We start from the raw sequence: 26,300 nt of genomic DNA on the forward strand, positions 1-26,300 counted from the left end.
CAGGCAGGACACAAATGAGCAAATCATAAAAGGAAAAAGACAGTGATAAGTTGGGCTTCATAAAAATTTTAAGTTCTGTTTTTCAAAAGAAGAAAATGCCACAAAGTGGCAGAAAACATTTGCAAAACATATAGCTTATAATAGATTTTATCCAGAATGTATAAAGAACTCTTATAATCATAATGAGATAATAAACTACCCAAATAAAACAAATGGGCAAAAAATTTTCTAGACACTTCACCAAAGAAGATAATGTGATAACAGATATGCATATAAACAGATGCTCAATGTTATAGCATTAAGGAAATGCAAATTAAATCCAAAAGAAGAACATACATCTACTAGGATGGCTAAAGCCTAAAGACTGAAAATACCAAGCTCTGGCTAAAATGAAAAGCAACTAGAAATCTTATTAATTGTTGTAGAGATGGAAAAGATACAAACACTTTGGAAAACAGTTTGGTAGTTTTTTATGAATTCAGTCATATATTTACCTTATGCTTCACCAATCTAATTCTTTAATGTTTAATGATATATATATATATATATACATATATATATATATATATCTCCACACAAAGATTATAGATTATATATATATCCACACAAAGATCTCTGCACAAATGTTTACAGCTGCTCTATTTGTAGCATGCAACAACTGGAAGCAAATTTCCATTTACTGGTGAATAGATTAAACGAATTTGGGTACATATTTACTGAGAAATACTACTTAATAAAAAGGGAACAAATTGATGCACAGAAGAACATGGCTGAATCTCAAAACATCACATTAAGTGAAAGAAGAAAGACACACAAAAAACACAGAAACCTGAATGATGTGAGATTCTATTAATTTGAAATTCTAGGAAAGAAAAAAAAATTATAGGAACATAAGACAGTTACAATGACTATCAGGGGCTGGAAATGTGAAGAGCTGATTGCCTGCAAATGAGCACAATCAAACTTATTGATCAGGAAGTAGTCTATATTTTGATTTGGTGGTAATTATATGCTGTCAACATTTGTCAAAAATAATCTTAACAAGGATAAATTTCATTACGTCTAAGTTACATTAATATATATATAACTTTAATAGAATAGAGTAAACATCAAATAAACCAACTCTTAGCCAGATTCTCATAAATTCTTACAGTAAAGACTTCTATACCTCAGTATCTATTGTCATATACAAATTTGCCTTCAGGAAAAAAATTATAAGCCTTGCCAAAAAGCAATATAAAACATAATCTGAAGCAACAAAGTCATCATCAGAACCCGATTCAGATATGGTTCAGATGTTGAAAGTATCAGATGTGGAATTTAAAATAATTAAGATAATACATTATAGAATCTAATGGAAAAGGTAACATGCACCACCAGACTGATAATGTCAGTAGAGATATGGAAACTATGAGAAAAAATTCAAAATAAATATTACATATTAAAAACATAGTAATAGAAATGAAGAATGCATTCAGTGTACTCACAGCAGACTTAACCAAGGAAAGAAACAGCAAACTTGAACATAAGGTAGCAGAAATTACCCAAACTGAAATGCAAAGAGAAAAAAGATTGGAGAAGGGAAACAAAACAAAACAACACCCAAGACTATGAGACAAAGTAAAAAGCACAACATTTATGTAATTGGAATAACAGAAGGAGAAGAGAAAATGAGTAGATGAAATATTTGAAGGCATATGATTTATTTCCTCAAATCACAGATCCCAGAAGTTCAGAAAACACAAATAAGATAAATATCAAAAACACAGATGTAGGAATTTCATATTGAAATTGCAGAAAACTGAAGACAAATAATAATCTTGAAGGCAGCCAGAATGGGGTAACCTTATCTACAGAGGAATGACCATAATTAGAGCCAGCTGCTCATCAGAAACCACGCAAACAAGGAGAGAGTGGAGTCAAATAGAGTATTAAAAAAAAAAAAAAACAAAAAACAAAAAACAAAACAAACAAACCACTCTCAATGTAGAATTCTATATTGAAAGAAATTGTCATTCAATAATGGAAGAGAAAGAAACATTTCCCAAACAGTAATTGAGGAAATTTATTGCTTGCAGACATGTATCCTAAGAAATTTGAAAGAAATTCTTTTAAAGGAGTGGGATAACATGTCAAAAACTTGGACCTACATAAAGAAAGCAAGTATATCAGAAAAGAAATGCATATCAGTATATTGATATATCTCTGCAAGAAAGATCTCTTGTTATAAGTAAGGACCATGGGAAATAGAACGGACATTCACAGAAACTTCTGAGATCGAAACAATTAGAAATGGGACCATGACTAACTGACATACAGAGATACCTCGGATAACCTCTATGATATCAGCCTAGAGAAACAATTTCTGCCATGTTGACATAAGGCATATTTCTATAAAGTCCTCTCTAGAACAGTACAGGGGATTGAAGAGAATTGTCTGTTAATGCCCCTACAGTGCCTCAGTATAAGTTCACCTCTGAACATTGGTCAGACAGATCAAGATGACAAAGATAGACACTAGAGCATTAGTCTAAATACTTACAATGTATAAATCAAAATAAAACTATTAAAATATTTTTACCCTCAAAAAAAAGCTACAATGAGATGTCACTACCTACTCATTTTTAGGACCAAATCAGAATGGATAACAGTACCTAGTAATAGCAAGGATGTGGAGGAACTGGAGCTGGTAAGAATGTGATTTAGAGGAAGCCTTGCAATTTCTTATAAAGTTAAAAATATACATCATACAATCCAGCAATTTCATTTCTAGGTGTTTACTCAAGAGAAATGACTACCGATGTATTCAATAATACAGATGAATCTTAATATGCTAAGGGAAGAAGTCAGACACAAAGAGCTACATACTATATCATTTTATTTACACAAATGCTATAAAAACAAATCTACACTGTAGTGACAGAAGACATATGAGCAAGTCTGAGCAGTTGTGTGACTGGAAGCAAACATGGGGACGTTGAGAATAATGGATATTCTTTGCGTTTTGATTGGAATAGTGGCTAAAGGGTATATACATTTGTCAAAAATTGAACTGCACACATGCAATGAGTGTATTATATTTAAATAATACATCACTGATGTTAGTTTTGAAAAATGTATCTTCGGGTGCCCAGGTGGCTCAGTCGGTTGAACATCCGACTGTGGCTCAGGTCATAATCTTAGGGTCTGTGAGTTCGAGCCCCACATTGGGCTCTATGCTGACAGCTCGGGGCCTGGAGCCTACTTGGGATTCTGTGTCTTTCTCTCTCTCTGCCTCTCCTCCACTGTCTCCTCTGTCTCTCTCTGTCTCTGAAAAATGAATAAATGTTAAAAAATTAAAAAAAAAAAGAAAAATATATCTTAACACTGAGGGCCAAGAATTAACCTTAAAATTAGTAACATATCTGGATCTCCTTCTCTATTTCTCTCTCTCTTTTACTTGAAGATGGGCATAACTAAAACCCCTTAATTATCTTAAGATATATTTAATCATCCAGAGGAGGGAAATCTCATTTATATGCAAAATAAGGAAGCTATATATCTAATAATTATATGGATGTGATAAAAAAGAAAAAAAAAAGACATATCCACCATTTGCAGGTTTCTAGGCAGGAGGAATATGCTTACAGGCTGGAACGATGGATCCAGAATAAGAACCAGGTATCTTTGTCAATTATGTATTAAATTGATTTACTTAACCTGATGTAGTAAAATTTCCTCTTTTGTAGTTTGTTATAGGTCTGTGTCCAATGAACAATATGCAAATAAGGTCACTATCTAAGTACTTTATATTTCCTGCAGAAATAATTGTATGATTATTACAATCATTTTTTCCAGGACAAAATATTTGGAAATGTAGACTGCCTATGTTTTGTCACAGCCCAGAAAAGTCATGGCATTAAGGACTAGTAAAATATATACATTATTCTCTTAATACAATATATCCTCACTTGTAGGGAAAATTTAATTATTTTTAACAGATATGAATTCTGAATTAACATGAACAATGGTCAGTTCAGTATTAAAGAGGAAAATTTTAAATCAGTAACCATGAAATTAAGTTAAATTGGTTAAGAAACAGATTACTGTGCTCTGAGACTTATTAAGTAGAATTTGATGCCTTTAAATTGACTTTAAATATACAGCATAATTACAGCTAGATCAGAGATTGTGAACTGAGTTTTGGATTACTACTGAACAGATAATTAAAGTAACCACATTAAAAGAAATGGTACATAAACCTTTCAGGAGAGATTTTGGACAAATACATGTACATATAGGTAAATAGCACAAAATCTGAGGTTATACTGCCTGTGTTTGATCAGGGCTTCACCTGTTAACTGGGCAAGCATGGAAGTTATTTAAGCTTTCTGTATTTTTGTGTTTCCTCTTCCATAAAATTGGGATGATGAGAAATAGTGCCCGCCCCATATATTTGTTATGCAGATTACATGAATTTACATATATAACACACTTAGAACAGTGCCTATTATTAGTGGTACTAATAAGAACAGATAACATAGAAGGAAATGGAAATTGTTGGTGGTTGAAGCAGAACTGATGAATGTATATTAAAAGATGTAAGAAGCACTAGGGTAGGAATATTTTTCTCTTTTGATATATGCCAAGTATCCCAAATAAAGCCTAGCATAAAGAAATCAATAAACACTTGTTGAATTGAAATTAACCTGAAGAGACAATTACATCATATCCAACACTTTTATAAGTTAAACATTCAATTACATCTGAACAATTATAACTAAACATGTAATATACATGAAAATAGAATTGGAAATTGTTGCATGAATACTGTCCCCAACTTGATAAACAAAATCTTCATGAATTAGATAATCTTCAGGTAGGAAAAAAAGCTACAAAATGCCCTTATAAGGAAGGAATTGGCATCTGACAGGACAAAGAGAAGATGGCAATAATTTACATTAGCTGAGGAGAAAATGAGAAGCAATGGAAGAACTCTAAGATGAAAATTTTTTTATTGATCTAGAATTTCTGAGTTGTATTCTTTGAGGAGTGTATCACATTGAACCTTGCACAGTTAAATTTGACAAAGTTTGGTTCCATTTTACCCACTTCCTTTTTGCTAGTCCATGTGATTAACAGATAACAAATAGGAATGGAGTTTCCCTAAATAATTATAGTGAAAATTAAACTTTTAATTTTGCCTTGGACCTCCATGTATAGCTTGCTTTAAAAATCTTAGGAGCATCTTTTCATATGAGCAGAATGGCTTTACATAATGGTTTCAGATGCTTTGTTACAAGAGAGATAATGTACCTTCTTCCACATCTCAAGCTGAGGATCCCTGATTTCTTTTCACTGAATAAACAAATTATGTCAGTTAATAGGCAAGTTGCTACTATTGTGTGATTCTGTTTAGTTTGATGTGATACTTAATATGAAAAGGAACTTTACTGCATTACTCTACTTTGCTATTCTCCCAACAGTCTATTTTTCCTGAAACACATATGCTTACTCTTTAAATTATCAGAAACTTGTTAAGATCGTGGATGATTTGCAAGACTGATTTACACTAAACTCGACTTTATTTTGTAAATAGTTAATGTAAAGAGAGGTACTCTGTCTCTAAGCAATTCTCTATTCAGAACACTTTTTGTGCAATCAGGCAAAAAAACCTAAATTTCCAATTTTGAGATATTGTGAGTCTATAATTTTATAAGATATGTAGGAATGTGCGTTTTGATGAATGTAAGTCAATATGGACATGCATCTGTCCAGATTCAGTCTTTTCATCAACTGGTCTCTTTTTGGAGAGCTCATGAAATAGGACAGTACATAAGAAAAAGGAAGCCAGAGTGAATAAATAGAGCTGGAAGGAAATAATATCTAAGGGGTAGTGAAATCTTTGTCTTTTTTTTTTTCTGTGCTACAATGGAAGATGAACTAAAATTTGATCAATAAGCAAGCTTAAAGGCCACTTCTAAAAGAACACTCACCTTATAGCTGCACTTAAAAAAAAAAAACTCATTCTGAAATTACTAGAGTCTTTTTACCTCTGTGTGCTATGAAATAAGAAAGGAAATAATTCAAATTAGTTCAGTGATGCAAGAGAGTAAATATAACTGTGAAAATATAACAACGTAATGATAGATAGTAAATGAGTTGTCCCTTCCCAGTAGTATGAATAAAGAGCTATTAGCCATAAATTGCAATGGAATTATTTATTGGATGACAAAACCCCTAATATAAAGAGATTTTAAATCTGTTTCTTCAAGTGACTACAACTACTTATTCTTATAGAAAACTGGATCTATTACTGAACATTGGCAGGCAGTTATGCCAGAGTAAACTGCTTTTTTCTTCAGATTAAAACAGGTTTATGGGAAAAATTCCTCAAAAGTTTCATAGTTACCTTGAAAATTAAGTTCAAGTGCATAATCTCCATCAAAAAATGTTAATCATGATAAGTTTTAAGTAGTACAGGATTTAAATTAACAATGCATATATGATGAAAAGTAAATACTTTTGTATGTATTTATGAAAAAGTGAAGATGAAATAATCAAATATGAAAGAAAAAACTAGTATCAAAATGATATTTTAAATGTTACCACAAAAATCTGTATGTATTCGGGGCGCCTGGGTGGCGCAGTCGGTTAAGCGTCCGACTTCAGCCAGGTCACGATCTCGCGGTCCGTGAGTTCGAGCCCCGCGTCGGGCTCTGGGCTGATGGCTCAGAGCCTGGAGCCTGTTTCCGATTCTGTGTCTCCCTCTCTCTCTGCCCCTCCCCGGTTCATGCTCTGTCTCTCTCTGTCCCAAAAATAAATAAATGTTGAAAAAAAAAAATTAAAAAAAAAAAAATAAAAAAATAAAAAAAAAATAAAAAAAAAATCTGTATGTATTCATATATGTGTGTATGTGTGCATTTGTATGTTTATATAATTTTTCCATACATATAAGCATATATATATATATTACAATATGTATACTTATTATATAGTCAGGTAGAATGTTAAGGATTTTAAGAAGAAACTATAAAGAAAGAAGAAGGAGGAGGTTACTGTTTATCCTCAGCCTGTTATTTTATATTGGTTCACTAATTTAATCTGTAGCTTGTGTAGGTGAATAAACATCTACAATATGCTTTTGACCTTGTAATATAACCAAAATTTCCTTTAAAAAATACAAGGTTTATATAATAAAAGCCAGGGTATATTTGATAATATTTAATGTAGTTCTGATGAATTTTATGAAAGATTATGTTCATGTAAACATAAAACATGTTGGTTGAGTATTTTGATTTTTATGAAAAAATTTAAATTTTAGAATTATCATATTTCTTTGGCACAGACAGCAAATACTTATGAAAATGAGTATTGACTTAGGTCTTGGGTATTTTGAATGGTTGAGTTCCTGGAATATTTGGATACTTTAAAAATGGTAAAAGTAGTATATGATGGATTTCTGAAACTTTAATGGCATATTTACATTATTCAGCCAGGACATTCTGTTTAACATTTTTGACTCTTACATAAAGCCATCCTTTATTATAGTACAATATTAATATCCTGGTTGCTTTTATTAGTAACTAACAGAAAATGTCCAGAGGCAGTAGAAAATTCAAAACTTAGTATAAGTTAATACTAAGCAATAAGATTTGTAATTGTGAATAAATGCAAAGATCAGCAGCTGGTTTATACAGATGGCCAATAAAATGTTGGAATGCCCAAAACACAAACATAAGGGGTGGCAGTAGGAGGCAGGTAGTGATTAGATATGTGATGGCTGAGGTTAGCTTTTAGTTTGGGTAGAACACTGGACTTTTTTCTTCTTCCAGTAGAAATTTTCTCTATGAAAAAATAATTATCAAAATATTACATTTCACATGATGGTGCCCCTTGTAGCAAATTTTATTAATTATTTTGATGGCTTGAAATTATTGCTGGAGCTTCTGAAGACGATCTGATTTAAAAATCAAGTAACCATTTAGGTCCATTACTTGTCGCCTACATTGAAGACCTGACATAATTTCATTTTTATAAGTTTACTGATGAAATATGCAAGCTTTCTTTTAGGGTTACATCTGATCATTCAGAAATGTAAACCTTAAAAACCTTCATTAACTTCATGATGTTTTTAGTATCCATAGAAACTGGCAGTAATTTAACCTGACTTCAAAGAATACATTCTGTTAGTATTTAGAATAAAACAGCAAATTGTACTTTTATGATTCCACTCTGTGTGCCACACCATTCTAAACTTCCTTTTCCAGTTTTTGTATTCTGCCCAACCCAACCCTTCCTACGACACCACGTCAGAATATACACATGTATATAGTACCTTAACATACTTTGTTCCATGAAATGTGACAAGGGTATTATCAGGAAAGGCAGAAAAGCAGGTCTATGACTTGAATCTAATTTATAGTTTTGTCCTAAAAAATCCTATACATTAACTTTCTCTTTTTCTTGATATTGTACCATTAAGTATAGTCAAGTAAGAAGGTCAACCCCATGCTTGGCATCAGGTGGTGAATCCCAAAAATGAAATAGTATCTACATAACAGCCAACCAACCAACCATGTCAACAAACAGCAATTTTTGAGTAAAATGTCTTGAGACAAGAAGAAATGCATGTTATGATCAATTTATTGACAGCGTTTTCAAAATGTACCAAATGCACCCCAAGGATGCCTAAGATACTTCCTTTGGGTGGGAAAAGAAAATATTAGAATTGCTCTTTATTTTTTACCCTACTTTAAATTTTCTATTTTTGGTTTGTTTTAATATCTATATTAATCATCAATAAATAAACATAATATATTACAGATACATGCTCATATACTTTTAATTGGTTGAAGAATATAGCCCCCCAAAATGTTGAAGACCTTTAGGAAGTCATATTAGAGAGCTAAATTGAAAAGTAAAATTGAATCCAGAGAAAGTGATGGGTTAAGTGCTTGTTAGGGTGCTTTAACTGTAAACTTTATTATGTAAGTGGGAAATCCACTACAGCTCTCCCATAACGTTCCAAAAATTTTTAGCAGTGGGAAACAGATGGCACACTTCAAGCAAGTAGCCATGGAAAGTATAATACAAGAACCATTTATGAAGGAGTCAACAGAGTTTAGATAAAGCAACAAGGAATGGTTGTTTGTATACTGGGCTAGAAATCAGAGGTTATGTCATCTTATCACTATTCCTAGACCTTAAATGGAAAGGGAGAAAGGAATTATAGGAATTCATAAAAAAATACCTCTTTGCAGAGGGCAACTTTACAGAGACTGTGGCCTTTGGTTAGGAGACAGAGCTGATGGCTACTATCCAAGGAAGAACCAAGGGAATAAATACCTTGACTCTATTTTTGTGCTACTCTCCAAACTCTTACCGGTTCCTCCCACTGGCCAGATGTAGTCCATACAGGTCAGCCTCCTCAGGCCTAGTTTGAGAAACAGAGTGGAGTATGGATCTGCGGGAACAAATTGAAAATTTCCTGCATTCCACTTGTCTTTATTTTCAGCATCTTCTCTTTTCCAGATGAAAAATATGTGTCTCTAATGCAAGAGATACATAAATCCCATCACCAACATATGCTCATGATTTGATGGCAGATTAGTCATATTCCCAAACAAATTCTAAAATGTTAGCAAACCTCAGTGCTCTTTATAGAAGATAATCTACAAAAAAAGTAGGGAAAGAAATTCTTTTTTTTTTAATGTTTATTTATTTATTTTGAGAGAGAGAGAACAGGGAGGGGCAGAGAGAAAGAAGTGGAGAGAGAAGCCCAAACAGGCTCCATGCTTTCAACATAAAACCCAACACAGGGCTCTATCTAATGAACGATGAGATCATGACCTGAGGTGCAATCAAGAGTTGGACGCTTAACAAACTGAGCCACCCAGTTGCCCCAAGAAATTTTTTTTTCAACGTTTATTTATCTTTGGGGGACAGAGAGAGACAGAGCATGAACGGGGGAGGGGCAGAGAGAGAGGGAGACACAGAATCGGAAGCAGGCTCCAGGCTCTGAGCCATCAGCCCAGAGCCCGACGCGGGGCTCGAACTCACGGACCGCGAGATCGTGACCCGGCTGAAGTCGGACGCTTAACCGACTGCGCCACCCAGGCGCCCCTGCCCCAAGAAATTTTTAATTGACATCAAATATAGCTTCCATAGTCTCATGATTTACATAGCTACTCATGAGAACTTCAATGACAATTATATATTCTTTTTTTTAAAATTTATTTAATGTTTATTTATTTTTAGAGAGATAGAGAGAAAGCCCAAGCAAGGGAGGGACAGAGAGGGTAAGAGAGAATCCCAAGCTGGCTCCATGTTGCCAGGGCAGAGCCCAATGTGGGGTTTGAACTCACAAATCTTGAAATCATGAGTTGGACACTTAACACTGAGCCACATTAGTGCCCCAACAATTACATATTCTTTTAGCTACACTCATTCAAGTTGAATTCTAAGCTCTGTCAGTGACTAGTCTGTAGTATTCTTTACCTGGTGATATGATCCTGTGGTATGAGCCTTTGATTAGTTCTGCCTTGATTGGGTTGCTTCATTATTCTGTTATCCAGCCTATTACAGAAGTGAGGCAATCTAGAGAAACCTCTAGGTTCCAGAAATAGTTTTTCTTGCCTCAATTGTGTGGTAGCAATCTGATTTCCTATTGTTAAATGACATCAGTCACCTCAACCATTATTGTAGTCCCATTCTCTGCCTATAAATTTAACAGCTTGAGGATCTTATGATGGCCAGAGGGCATACTCAACTTCCAGTTTAACAGAAATTGTGTTGTCTAGTGGAAGCATTTCTTCCATGGACACTAGTGCACTTCTTTCTACCTATAAAGCCTGAAGTTATAGAGATAGAAAGTAAATATCCTTTCAAGTAGTTATTTGCTGAAAGAGGCCACTCTAACTTTCTTTCTTAGTTCTTTAGTGCATTCTGTCTGTAGGAGAGATGACATCATACATTTGATACTGGTGTAAGGTCTATAACATCCAGTCAGACATCATCCCAAATCCACAAGATTTTGTCTCTCAAAAGATGCTATAGCAGTCTTTAGCAGATTATTCCATTCTATCAGGTCAGCTGCTTCTAGTTGGTGAGACCAATGGGTTTTGGGTGAGCCCATGGACATATTTCTTTTGTTACAAATTACTTCCCCTTGTCTGAGGTGAGATTATGTCAAAATCCAATGAAAATAAGGATTTTAAATGCCTACAAGTTGTGGTGCTGACAGAACTGTGACCAGAGAAGACATTCCAGATATGTCTGTTCCTACAAAAAAAAAAAAAAAAAAAAAAAAAAAAAAAACAACATTTTTCCTCATAGTGATGTAAGGGGTCTGGTAGAATCAACCTCATATCAGTTAGTCAGGAATGTGCCACATAAATGGCTTTGCCTTGTCTTCTGCTATTGGTTAGCTGGGTGGCCATAACCATATCAACTGTAGTGAGAAGTTCATGGTGTCAAACCTCAGCATAGTATTCCCTTGTGTTATTGTTATCCTGGCCTATTAAGTATCTTTTCCATTGAAAAAATACTTGGATTAAGTGAAAACAGGCACTGACAGCTACAGGACAGATAATTTCGTATGTCTGATTATTGAGAGGCTCCTCTGTATTGAAAGCCTTTGCTGGAAGATTACATAGTACAGAAATATCAATATTCTGTTCTCTTTTTATGGGGACCACTCATATACTTTACCAGAACTTCTTGTCATCAACTTTCCAATCAGGTTCCTTTAAATCTCTTAACCAGCAGCCCAACCTGTCAGCTACTGCTCACAGGTTAGTGTAGATCCCTACTTCAAGCTATCTCTCCCTTCATGCTGGGTAGGAGGTGGGTGGGTAAAGTAGGTATATTTTTGTAAATTTGATGAATCATATGTGTGATGGTATATCAACTGCCAAGAGTTTATCACTGTGTATCTTATCACTGTGTATCTTAATTTATCCTGAATGTTGAGCTATGTCAGGGGCTTCTTAAAATGACCATTGTTAGGTCACCTGGGTGGCTCAGTCAGTGGAACATCTGACTCTTGATTTTGGCTCAGGTCATGATCCCAGGTTGTGGGATGGAGCATGCACAGCATGGAGCCTGCTTAGGATTCTCTCTCTCTCCCCTTCTGGCCCTCACCCCATTCTCACTCTCTCTCAATTAAAAGAAAATAATAATAATAATAATAATAATAATAATAAATAAATTACAATGATCATTGTTCCACTTAAAATGTGCCTTTACAAAGGCTACCCAAAGCAGCCGACAGCCCAAATTGATACTTTTGTTTCCAAAGAATTTTTGTTGTTGTTGTTGTTACTGTAGGCAGAGGTAGGAAGATAGGATTTCCTACTTAAAGCTGAAACTAAGGCTATTACTAGAGCCAGTGCAAGATGAGAGCCTTTTAAATACTTTTAATGAGGAAGCTCATTCTTAATGTAGAAGGAAATAATTTCATATTTCACCATTATTTTATTACCTTAGTGAACACTGAACACTTTAAATGCTGGGCCAGTTGTTTCCAGGAAACATTTATGACTAACATGTGCCAAACAACTTCTTACTGTATGTAAGAATAGAATTGGCTTAATAGATGTGTACAATGTTTTGTAAGGATGACTGTGAAAAAAAAAAAAAGTAAAACATTTGATGCTAATATAGGAGTTTGCTTCTTCCTAAAAAGAAACCAAGAATATTGCTACTTGTCCTTGCTCAACTACTAAATGCTTTCCTTATCTATAAATCATAGTAAACTTCCTGTGAAGAACTTTCTTGCTAGAAGAAAACATAATTCCTTATGGGCGATGTTCTACCTGTATGCCATCTTATCTACATTGAGAAACTTTCCTTCCTTCAGGAACTCTGCCCAACACGGATCCCTCTGTTTTCATGCCCCCAGCATCTACTGACTTTCCTTTGTACCTGTCATGTCATAGCAAGTTATGTCTGTCTTCACTGAAGACAGATTTGTGATTCATATGTGACTGAAATCACCTTATGAGGTGATGAACTGATTTAGAAAATACAGATAATGCTAAAGAAATAATGTAAAAGCTCCTGGGATGAACCACTGCTAATCTTCACTGGTGACATGTGCATATATATCATGCAACTTAACTTTTTTATAGAAATGAGTTATTATGTAGCATTGCTTCATGATCCTCTTTTCTCATTTTTCAAGTTTATTTATTTGTTTTGAGACAGAGAGAGCACAAGCAGGAAAGAGTCAGAGGGAAAGGGAGAGAGAGAGAGAGAGAGAGAGAGAGAATATCAAGCAGGCTCTGTACTGTGAGCACAGAGCCAGATGTGGGGTCAAACTGGCAAACTGGTGAGATCATGATTTGAGCTGAAATCAAGAGTAGGACACTTAACCAAATGAGCCACCCAGGCTCCCCTCCTCATTTCTCGTTTAATATGAACAGTATGAACATCTTCTCAAATAATATGAACATCTTTCATATCATTCAATATTTTTGCACAGAAAATTTTTTATTACTGCATAGTTTTATTTGTATAAAACACAGTTTATAGTATTTATGGTGTGTGTGTATACATATATACCTGTACATATATACAGAGAGAGAGAGAGAATATAGATTTATTTTCACCTGCATGTACAAACACATAATATTAATTTAATCATCTATGTAGGTAAAACTTTGGAAATATATAGCCTTCCTTAGGATATATATATTTTTAAAAGACTTCTTGAGTCATAATTTATAAGCTCTGCTTCATTTTCTTGTATAGAACATTATAGGAAGGTATGCTAGGGCGTCCACTGTAGTACCTATGTGCATTGGCATATAGCATTAATTCGAACAACACCGTGAAGTTATTTAAATATTCTATAGGAGAGGAAATTGTGGATGAGAAAGGCAAAGTAACTGGTCCATGATTTTTTTTAAGTTTATTTATTTTACTTTGGAAGAGAGAGAGGGAGCACACACACGAGTGAGGAGGGGAGGGGTAGAAGAGAGGGAGAGAGAATCCCAAGCAGGCTGCTTGCTTCAACACGGAGCCCAATACAGAGCTCCACATGGGGTTCAATCACATGAATCATAAGATCATGACCTGATCCTAAATCAAGAGCTGGTCTCTTAACTGACTGAACCACTCAGGCACCTCTGGTCCCTGATTTTAAGGCTCAGAGCTGCTGATATTTAAACAACCAGTCTTTGTATTGAGTTACTATTGAGAATCATTTGTAATAGTTATACAAACTATTATTAAAAGTTACCATTGGGGATTGAAAATAAATTAATCAAACGTTCACTTTATTTAAATGGTGGTTTCTTTATCTGCGTAGGATCTCACTTGTGATATAATTAAAACCCCTTAAAGACATAGGCTTTATACATTTTAATTGTGTGCCACTATCAGAAATTTTTGAGCTTGTACTAATGAATAGAAATTTATTTATATTGTATAAATTATACAACCCAAATACTAAACACTAGTGAGGACTAAATTTTAATATAAAAAATAAACTAGAAGTTTTACATTTTTCAGATACCATAATGGAAACTTTTGTGCATCTCTGAGATGGGGAAAACCTGTATTTTAATTACTCTGTTCATCAGTCTTTCCACATAACTAGATTGTCTCAAAATTTTTTTCTACTTTTTTCAAATTACTCACTGATTGAATGAAAGGTACCAGACATTGAGTTGAAACAGAATGCATTGATGAGTCTTCATAAAATAAAAGGGAAAGAACAAAATGCATTAATAAAAATAACACTATCAAATAGGTCCAGAATCCCAACATTTTTACAAAATAGAGTTGATTTTTTAAATATAAATTATGCAACATATATACCTGATAAGTCAGTGGTGGTCCTCCAAGTGGTGATTCACATACCCATGTTACTGCCTTCCTGTGATGGCCCTGCTGTTTATACATTCTGGCTTCCAGAATTGCTATAGTGAAAGAGAAAACATGGAGAATCACACATGGGAAGTTTTTACACACTACACTTGGACTTAACTCATATCATTTCAATCCTCAGTTACAATACCACATTTAACTGCAGGAGAGACTGGGGAATGTGTGTCCAGGCAGGAGAGAAAATGGGCTCAATAGTTAGACTCTCTGCCATAACATATAAACAAGTAGTGGTAATGTAGTTTTATAAAAGGATAATGGAATAAAGTAAAAGTGCTATACAATCATAGAGGAGAGAACAATTATCTTTCCTTAACGTTTGAACTGATGAACAGGGACTATTTTGGTCATCAGATACAGAAGGAAGTTCCTGGCCAAAGGTATATATGGAAAGTAAGAGACGATAAAAAGAATAATTCCTATATAGCATGGTTAATATGTAATTTCTTCATTAAATTCCTGCCACCTTTTCAAAATAAATTTTCAGACAGATCTATAAGGATGCATGCCTAGGGAAAAATATTAATTGAGTCATGGTTTATAATAGAAATTATAGAAACAACATAAATGTTCAATGAAAAGGTATCTGTTAAATAAATCATTGTATAGCCAAGCTATGGCATATTTTGCAGCCAATAGAAAATGTATGGGTTCACATGCTTATTTAGAAAGATTCCCACAATTGCGGTTCACATGATAAAAATAATCATAAATAATAAAGATAATGACAAATGAATGATAAATTTTAGTGTGCATGAATGATTCTATTTTAAATATAGAAGTATGTTTCTGCATAGATTAAAGTGAATCATCCAAGCAGTGGTTTCATTGTTTTTACATAGTGCCCACCTCCCTCCCTCTGTCTGTCTCTAACTCTAGTCTTTGTCTATATCTATCATCTTTCTTCTTTCTTTTGTTATCTTTTATTGTTTTTTTTTAATTTAAAAATAAGTGAACATTTGGAATCAGTGTTCCCTTGGTTCTGCAGATGATCTCTCATTTAGCTAGCTGGTGAAAATACTACCTTATTAATATCTAACAGAGGCGCCCTCCTAGAACACAGTAGTTCCGTCTGTTGGACTTGATCCCGTCAGAGGTAGCTTTTTACAACTTTCTTGCTGCATAAACATCTAGTTACTGAAATGTAACAGACACAAATCAGAACACCACATATGGCTAGGATAAGAAACAAAAATAAAATGTTACTGTGAGATGTGTCAGATTTATAAAAGTTGTATGTAATTCTTTTTCAAAGAGATAGTAAGTAAATTGCCATTAATTTATACATTAATTAGAATGAATTTGGTTGTTTAATATATATTAAGCTATATGTTATGATATCAATACTATAATATTCATATTTGAAGAATATGAATTTATTATTTCTAATGGAAATGAGCCTAAGTAAGTAGATATAAGTTCCTTGTTCCTAAATAAGAATTACCCTTGACAAATGCAAGGTCTTTAGATTGGCACAAGAGCATGGCCCAGGGAACCCTGAGTGGAGGGCAAAATGGTTTGTGGTCCCAGTGCTGGTTTGATATTCTGCTCTCTGACTCCACCCAAAAACATTTATGATTGACAAGACAAAAAGCATTGTCTTAGAGGAAATGCTTTACTGGCAATGGAGTATAAATATTCTAAGATGAGAGAGACTAAAAAGCACGGTTTTAAATTGAGTACAGTTGACAAATTGGTAGTGATAACAGTGAGAGAATAACTATAATGTTCCCCAAAAGAAAGCTTTTAAAGGCAAAAATACAAAAATTAACAAATTGAGTAAATTTGAGAATAGAAATACAATTTGAAGTAATTTCCTGGAGAGTGTGGAACATGGAATAACATTAGATTTTGGTTCAATATTATGCTTTTACCAATATACATCATATATTACTGTGTTCTTTAACAGAATAAAGTAATTAGTCTAAAATCAACTTAAAAATTTTCTTACTTGGGTATTTTTTTTTAGAAAAAATGTAGATTGTCTTATCTCTCTTTTTTCAAATACACAATGCTCATTGTTAATGGGACATTTCTACAATTGAAAAAAAAAATATCCATAATACAATGTACCTAACCAACAATGAGATTAATATATAGTGTTCCTTTCGGTAAATTTATCAGTTGGTTTGTTTATATTTATATTTTTATATTTTGGTTATCCTCTTTATCAATACAAATTCTAAGATTAAAGTGAATCACCTTGAAATCTTTGCAGTATGTACTATGTTAAAAAATAAGATGCATATATATATATATACACACATATATACACACATATATGTAATGATTCTACTTTTATATTTCTGCAAGCTTTACAATGTCATTTTGAATGATGTTAATTATTACCTTTTAATCACTTCACCATATAATTAGGAATAAAATAACTTATAGCACAACATATTATTTTTCTAGTCCAAACCAGCTTTGGAATTGGGTTATTTCCATTCATGTTCAGACTAACAATCATGAAATCATAATTTAGATTTTGTTGCCTTTTGTATTAAGTTTGCCTGTTAGAGCAGTAAAGTCAAATAAATACTTCAATGATTTTTTTTTTTAAGGTTGGCTGTGGGGAACATGATATTGTCAGGTTGTAGGTAGCTTTTTTTTTTAAGCTATGTACAAGAGAAAGATTAACAGGTTAGAAAAGAAAAATAGGAGTTGCTTTTTAAAGCAGACCAGCAGACCAGCCTCATACTCAATCGCATAATCTTTTCCATTTCCTATTTACAGTATTTGAAGAAAAAATTGTTTTTCTTTTTCCTAGCAAGATGCATTCTTCCAAGTAAGACCCAGAAAACCAAAAAGGCTAGTTCGACATTGTAATTACTTAACATTATTTTTGCTTAAATGAGGTGAAACACACCAGTAGGTCTGCTCGTGGAAAAGAAAAAAAAAAACATTTTATAAAATGTCAACTATGCATTCATTAGAGGCTATTACAGAAAAATGTTTAACTTTAGGGAGGAGACATTTAACCCGATACACATTAAGTTGTTTCTATTCTCCGCTAAGAAAATGAGGATAATTAAGGAAAATGATTATATGTGCTTGCTAACTGGTTTTAGGTATAAGGATACTCTTTATGACAATTTTGTTTTTATTGATGATAATTCCATAACATGATCACACTTACTCTAACTACCATTGACAAAGCTGTCATCCTCAGAGTGCTAAGCCAAGCAAATGGCTACACCTTTGAATAAACTGCAAAACCCAAGTACTTTAGTGTGTCTTAACTTGATCTTCATGCCCTAAGATGTATCTGAGTGCCATGTCTTTTCCACATAGAATAAATGTTAACCCTGCTAGCTTCCTACACGTGGAGCATTATGTTGACCCTGGTACATTTTTCTGCAATGGGATAAACCTTTGTTGGAGTACATAGAGGGCATTTAAAAGAACTGTAAATTGCTTTCTTAATTTCTAGAAATTCTTAACCTCAAATTTTTAAATCACTTTTTTATTTTCTGAAGAATTTTCAAAATTTTATTTAACGAAATTATTTTGAACAGCGATTCTTTTAATGTTATTTTTCTCAGCATTTCCCTTGAGCTCTCTGCTCTGTTTTTATTTTTTTATATATTTTTAATTTTTTTAATGTTTATTTATTTTGGAGAGAGAGAGCATGAGTAGGCGAGGGGCAGAGAGAGAGGAAGACACAGAATCCAAAGCAGGCTCCAAGCTCTGAGCTGTCAACACAGAGCCTGATGTGGGGCTCGAACTCATGAGCCATGAGATCATGACCTGAGTCAAAGTTGGATGCTAAACCGACTGAGCCACCCTGGCGCCCCTCTACTCTGTTTTTAAAATATCATGTGTGTATGTGTGTATTTATTTATATCATGTTACTGTTTAAAAAGTCTTCTCTCTTCCCATAACTGCCATCATTTTTATGAGAAAAAGTCAATTTTAAATGGTGCATGCTCATTCTTCTCTTGTCAGTTACCTTACCTTATAGAATTGAATAACTGGAACTTGCTGGTAGAATGGCACCTAGTTATATTTAAGCCAGAAATGAATTCCAAAGGTATTAGGGGTAGAAACAACACAAAGACTTTGGATATATATTATGATAGAGAAAATAATGTATTATATTGTATTCAATGCATTACATTGAAAAATTAACAAAAAAAAACACTTTTTTTTTTGAGAATCTTATGCCCTTTCTCTAAAGTAGAGATGATAGGCCGTATATGAGCTATAATCTAACAGCTGATGACAACAATGATATTTAAATATACACATTTTATTACAAAAACAGTGAATTATTAAAGAAATGCAAATTGAAACAACACTAAGATATAATATTTTGCCTATCATATTGGGGGAAAAGACAATAGATACTACACAGTGCTGGCAACAGTATGGAGAAAGCAGTGCTCTGATTTTTCTGTAACTGGGAGTGCCAACTGGAAAAACTTTTTTGGAAGTCAATTTGAAAATACATGTTTAAGTCCAAATATTGCATATCCTTTGACTCAGCAATTTTATTTATAAATGTACCATGCATGCATACTAACACAAACATACAACAATGTATGTACAGAAGTATTTGCTGAGTGAGTGTTGAGCTTTGGCTCCCGAATCAGACAGACCTGAGTTGAAATTACCATTCCATTACTTTCTAGATATGTGACCTTGGGCAAGTTACATAGCATGTCTAGATTTCACTGTCCTTTGAGGATTACATGAAATGATGTCTATAAACTGTGTAACAAAGTGTATAACACCTTAAGAGATGTTTTTACTCCTTGTAATGATGACAATGTTATTATAAATATGCAGCATCACTGATAATGGTAAAGAACTAAAAACAACCCCATTATCCATCAACCTAATAAACTTAGATTGGTTGAATGGAATACAACATAGTCACTAAGAAGAAGAAGAACAATCTACATGGAACAAAAGGCAAAAAATACTTCGAAAAAATCAAGTTTTAGTATTAATAGTATTATTCCATGTGTGTGAAAAGGCACAGTAATAGGGGCACCTGGGTGGCTCAGTTGGTTAAGTGACTGACTTTGGCTCAGGTCATGATCTTGCAGTTTGTGAGTACAAGCCCCGTGTCGGGCTCTGTGCTGACAGCTCAGAGCCTGGAGCCTACTTCAGATTCTATGTCTCCCCCTCTCTCTACCCCTCCCCTGCTCATACTCTGTGTCTGTCTCTCAATAATAAATAAATGTTAAAAAAATTACAAAATAAAAGACACAGTAATATATTTTGCTACTTTATATCAACAGAGAGAGAGAGGAAAAGGATATGAACCAATATATTAACAGTGATTATGTCAGGGAAGTGAAATAATAGGGCACTTTGTTTTCTCTATTGTAGTTTTGATATATTTTATGCTTTTAAAATCATTCCTTAGTGTATCCAAAAGTCAAAAATTATCAAAAAATAATATTTATGATTATGTTCTTTACCTGAAAATTAGAAGGACTCCTGAGAGAATTACAAGTATTGTGGAATCAATACTTAAGAAATCCTAGAAATGGAAGGTACCTCAATACTTATCCTAGTCTAGCATCTCACAAAGACCACAAATTCACTGAAAACCAACTCCACCAACTTAATCTGATTTTAGGGATAATAAGCTTACTAAGTCCCAAAGAAAGTTTTACTGTTAGAAATTTCTTTTTTTTTTCTTTAAATTTTTTTTTACATTTTATTTATTTTTGAGAGAGAGAGAGAGGGAGAGAGAGAGAGCACAAGTAGGAGAGAGGCAGAGAGAGAGGGAGACACAGAATCTGAAGCAGGCTCCAGGCTCTGAGCTGTCAGCACAGAGCCTGGCGCAGGTGGGGCTTGAACTCACGAACCATGAGATCATGACCTGAGCCGAAGTAGGACGCTTAACCGACTGAGCCACCCAGGAGCCCCAGAACTTTATTTCTTAAATTGAATAAAATGTGCTTCCTCATAAAATTCCTGCCATCATTTCTATTTTTGCTTCATAAAGTGAATGAGGCTTTTTATAAACTTTCTTTAAATGACAGCTTTTTAAATAGTTTGAGGTTGAAGCATAGATCTTTTTCATTTAAAATTTTCCCAGTTGTTACTATTTTTCCGTATATAAGAGGATTTCCAGGCTTATCACCTTCTTGGTACCCCTATCTGAAGGTCCTTGGAGATACCTAGTGTCTTTTATAGGCTGACTCATGACATTCCAAAGTCAGGATAACCTTTCAAAGAGAATATTAAACTAGGTGGCCCAACTGTATATTAGTACTAATAATATCCAGCTTGATGTTCTATATCTATGAATGTCAAGTCAAATGTTTCTTTATGTTCTGGATTTCAAACCTCTTCTGTTATTTTGGAATTATATTTTATGAAAGGCAAAATTTACAAATTATTTTCATAGGCTTTATATCCTTTATAGTTTTTATAATTTTTAAGATAGTCTGGGTCCAAATATTTGCCCTTTTAAGTAATGTGGGAACTAATTTCAGTAAGATTAAGGTGTTAGAAACTATAATATGGCAACATATTGGAAGAGTCAAGATCAGCCTTCCTTTCATTTTAACTTAATTTATCATCATTTATGAAAAGTAAATTGAGGTTATATTAGGATTGACTGGAACTTTTTTCTATTACATATTTATATACATACATATGTGTGCAAACAGACACACATGCATGTACATGTGCACACACACACACACACACACACATTGACGCATGCATTTTGGAGCAAGAAGGGACATTAGTGTAGTGATATCTTGCGAAATATGACCAGAACATTAGCCTGTATGTGTGATCCTGAGTTCTCTTAATGATCTTTTTAATATTGATTTATTTTTGAGAGACATAAAGAGACAGAGTGTACATGGGGGAGGGACAGAGAGAGGGAGACGCAGAACACAAAGCAGGCTCCAGTCTCCGAGCTGTCAGCACAGAGCCCAACATGGGGGCTCGAACTCACAAACCGTGAGATCATGACCTGAGCCGAATTCGGACAATTAACCTGCTGAGCTCCCAGATGTCCCCTGAGTTCTCTTCATAAACAGTCAAGCCCAGTATCTTGTGAAGTTCCAGTTATGGAGCACATTGTGTCTTAATCTAACTTGGCATTTGAAATTATATGTCACCACTGTGAAAGTTCTCTTATTTTTTGAAAATGCTTTGACAGAGAAATCAAATTGCATTTGGGATGAAGGATTATCAATGTTGCTTGCTTTTATAAAGATGTAGTGGCAGTAGATATGTCAGATATCAGACCATTGAAATGGATGTGAACATAAATTTATCGTGGTATATTTTCAAAAGTTCTCTTTCATTTTGTTTAGTTTGGTCTGCCTAGTGTCCAAGTTCATCCCTTCTCTAATAATTTTATATTAAAAACTATGACAGAGAAGTTTTAAATTTTGGTGGTTTGTATTGCTTAACTATCAAGTCTTAATGATTAGTCAGATCTTATTATATGTCTAGATTTAAAAGACAGCATGCAGCACTGAGATAATGAATTAAAATATGTTGTTTCATTAGTATAGTATATGGTTGTAAGTAAGCAATAAAGACTTGATGATTGTATTATTAAGCCAGTGTGTAAATAATAGACATCAGACTCTAATTAACACATGAGTTTATTTATTCAGTTCATTATCTGTGTGTTTGTATGTGTGTGTGTACCTGTGTGTGTCTTACAGCTGTTATTTCGAGAAACCAAGAAGGGCCAGGAGAAATGGGAAAGGCTGTGCTGATTCCTAAAGATGACCAGGAGAAAATGAAAGAACTATTTAAAATCAATCAGTTTAACCTTATGGCCAGTGATTTGATTGCCCTTAACAGAAGTCTACCGGATGTAAGATTAGAAGGGTGAGTTTACATGTGTTGTAAAATCGTATTTTTAGTAACCTCCATATCTCACAGTAGCTTAGAACTTCTAGAACTCTGTTTTTGAATACCTGTGCTGTAGCGGGGATGAATGTGCATGCATATGATGGGAAATATAAACCAGTTTCTTCTCTGGCAGAGCAGAATATTTTACTTGCAAAGATATCGTGGGAGACACAACTCTAACAGGTTTCTCTTCATGAGATGCTTTTTTTGTTTTGCTTTATCTTGCCAAATACTGAGTAAACAGGATTTTTGATAGGTTATGTGGTTGCCTGTATAGAAAGGTCTTATACTTTGTATTTGAAAACTATAGGCTTTGCTGTTCCAGTGTAAAAATGGCCAATTGTCAGTATGATTCTTTGACCTTTTAACATTTATTATGGATTCCAGCGAATTATGGTACTATTTTATAATTAGCATGCTCAGTTATCAGCCATGGAAGAAATAGTCACTTGGAAATAATAATACTGCATGCAAAATAATGTTGAAAAATTCAACTTGTTTGTGATTAACTGTAAGTCATGCTCTAGATAGTTGAATGAATTTCAAATGGATATAATAAAAATTAGAATATTTAGTGGCAGTATTGTCATCCTAATAATATAGTCCTTAGAAAAGATAGGTCCTGAGACTTTAGAAAATCTCCAAGTTTACAAATATGTGCAGAATACATTTCTACGTAAACAGAAGTTGTTCTTTTAGACATCTAATGACTTTCTCCATATAGAATAAAATAAGTTAATGCAAATAAAATTTACCACCTATAATGGGTTGTATTACATTAGTAATATAGTGATATTATCATATTTATCATATCTCTTTTTTTTCCTTTCTAAATTACTTCAAAAAATACCAAAGTAACCAAATCTTGTTGGGATGGTCAGGCTGGATTGTCAGAAGGTTCCTTTGATAGCTAAGTACTGGTTTTGTACATCCTTGTATGCTTTTGTCTCTCTCAAAACAAACCTCATAAATAAGTACATATTTTGCACATTTTTGGTCTCTAACAAATGACTAAAACGTGAAAATTACATTTGTGCATTTCAAAGATCTATAGCATTTTATAGGTAGTTATGTCTATATTTGCATATTTGTACCTAGACACATTTGTATTTTTAAAGACCTACAATAAGTTTATTCTTCTAAACAATTTTGAAACATTTTAGATGCTAAGCTTATGCCATAATAATTGTGCATTCCTCACTTTCTTTTATATACTATGTTGTAATAAAATGGATACAGGTGATACCTTTTCAGGAAAACCACCTAAACAGTATTTCAAATTTTTATGAAATCTTTATTTGCAACTATCAGAACATAAATTTTATATCAGATCTGGGATACTTAAGGTAACAACTGCCTTAGTACAGAGCCATCAGTTTAAAAAAAGGAGAAGGAAAATGTTCATTGAGCATCATTTAAAATATTTGTGGCCAATGGCATTTCTTCTTTTATGAATCACTTAGTAAATTAAGTGCTTGAGTAATTATACCTTAAAATATAGAACAATTCAACTTTTTAAAATGAAAAATTCAAATGGATTACTGTAAATATTACACAAAATGCAATATTTACTGTGGTTGTTTTTATTTATTTATTTTGTGTGTGTGTGTGAGTTAGATACATCTTTATTATAAGAATTTCTAAACACCATGAGCCTCTTTTTTTAAGTTGAGATATAATTGATGTATAAGATTGTATTTGTTTCAGGTGTACAACATAGTGATTTTATATTTGTATATATTGTGTAATGATCAACATAATAAGTCGAGTTAACATCTATCACCACACAAACTTTTTTCTTGTGTTGAGAAACTTTTCAGATTTACTCTCTCAGCACCTATCAAATATGCAACATTGTATTATTGACTATAGTCATCATGCTATACATTATTTATTTATTTATTTATTTTATATGACTTATTTATTTTATAACTGGAAGTATATGCCTCTTGACCTAATCCACCCATTTCTCCCAGCCCCCAAACTTCCTCCCCTCTTGCAGCCACCAATCTGTTCTCTGTATCAGTTTATTTCTTTTGTTTTTAAGATTCTATCTGTAGGTGAAATCATACAGTATATTTCTTTTTCTATTTGACTTATTTTACTTGGCATAATACCTTTAAGGTCCATCCATGTTGTTGGAAATGGCCAAATTTAATTCTTTTTAATGATTGAGTATTCCATTGTATATATACCACTTCTTTATTCATTTATCCATTGATGGAAACTTGGGATATTTCCATACCTTGGCTATTGCAAATAATGCTCCAATGAACATAAGGAGGGTGCATATGTGACTTCAGATTTGTGTTTCTGTCTTCTTTGGGTAAATAGAAAAGAAATTGCTGGATCATATGCTATTCCTATCTTTAATATTTTGAGGAAATTTCATACTGTCTTCGATAATGGCTCCACCAATTTATATTCCCACCAACAGTGCACAAGACTCTTTTTTTCTACATTTTGTCAACACTTATTTCTTGTCTTTTTGATATTAGCCATTCTGACAGGTGTGAGGTGATATCTCATTGAGGTTTGGTTTCCATTGATTAGTTATATTAGACATATTTCAGGTGCCAGTTGGCCATCTGTATGTCATCTTTGGAAAAATGTATGTACATATCCTCTGTTCATTTTTAAATTGGATTATTTCTTATGTTCTTGTTTTTTTATGAATTTGTTATATTTTGGATATTAAGCCCTGATCATATATATGATTTTCAAATATTTTCTTTCATTCAGTAAGTGGTCTTTTCATTTTGTTTGTGGATTTCTTTGCAGTACAGAAAAATTTCAGTTTGATACAGTCCCAACTTGTTTATTTTTACCTTTCTTGTTTTTGACTTAGGAATCACAACCACAAAATCATCACCAAGATGATGTCAAGTAGCTGACTGCCTGTATTTTCTTCTAAGAGTTTTATGGTTTCAGGCTTTAACATTCAAGTCTTTTAATCCACTTTGAGTTAATTTGTGTGTATGGTGTAAGATAGTAGTCTAATTTCATTCTGTTTCTTGTGTCTGCCCAATTTTTCTAACACCATTTGTCTTTTCTTTAATGTATTTTCTTGCCTCCTTTGTTGTAAATTAATTGGCCACTATATGCGTGGGTTTATTTGGGGGCTCTCTATTCTGTTCTATTGACCTCTGGGTCTGTTTTTATGCCAGTACCATACTGTTTGATTACTAAAACTTCATAATATACTGTGAAATCAGGGAGCATGATGCCTCCAGCTTATTTCTTCTTTCCAAATATTGCTTTGGCTATTTGGGATCTTTTGTGGTTCCATACAAATTTTAGGATTGTGTGTTCTGTTTCTGTGAAAAAAGCTATTGTAATTTTGAATAGGGATTGCATTACATCTGTAGATTACTTTGGGTAATATATGCATCTTCCTTCACCTATTCCTCCTCTTCCTCTTCCCCCGTCCCTCTCTCCCCCCATCCCCACTCCTCCCCCTTCTTCCTTTCTCCTCTTCTCTTCCTCCTCCTTCTTCTTTTCTAATTGCTCAGGTTAGGACTTGCAGCGCTGTGTGGATTAAAAGTGGTGAAAGTGGAAATTTTTGTCATTTTCTTGGTATA

At 33.5% G+C, this 26,300-nt stretch overlaps 1 protein-coding gene across 1 annotated transcript in view; it reads left to right on the forward strand.

Moving 5' to 3' along the window:
• The window catches only part of GALNT13 (polypeptide N-acetylgalactosaminyltransferase 13), a 560,096-nt gene that overhangs the window by 211,625 nt on the left and 322,171 nt on the right, over positions 1-26,300 (forward strand). Inside the window, exon 4 of the mRNA XM_030327372.1 lies at positions 22,527-22,695. Coding sequence (XP_030183232.1) covers positions 22,527-22,695 — 169 coding nt within the window. The remainder of the gene's footprint in view (positions 1-22,526; positions 22,696-26,300) is intronic.

This window comes from Lynx canadensis, chromosome C1, assembly GCF_007474595.2.
Source record: "Lynx canadensis isolate LIC74 chromosome C1, mLynCan4.pri.v2, whole genome shotgun sequence".
NCBI lineage: Eukaryota > Metazoa > Chordata > Mammalia > Carnivora > Felidae > Lynx > Lynx canadensis.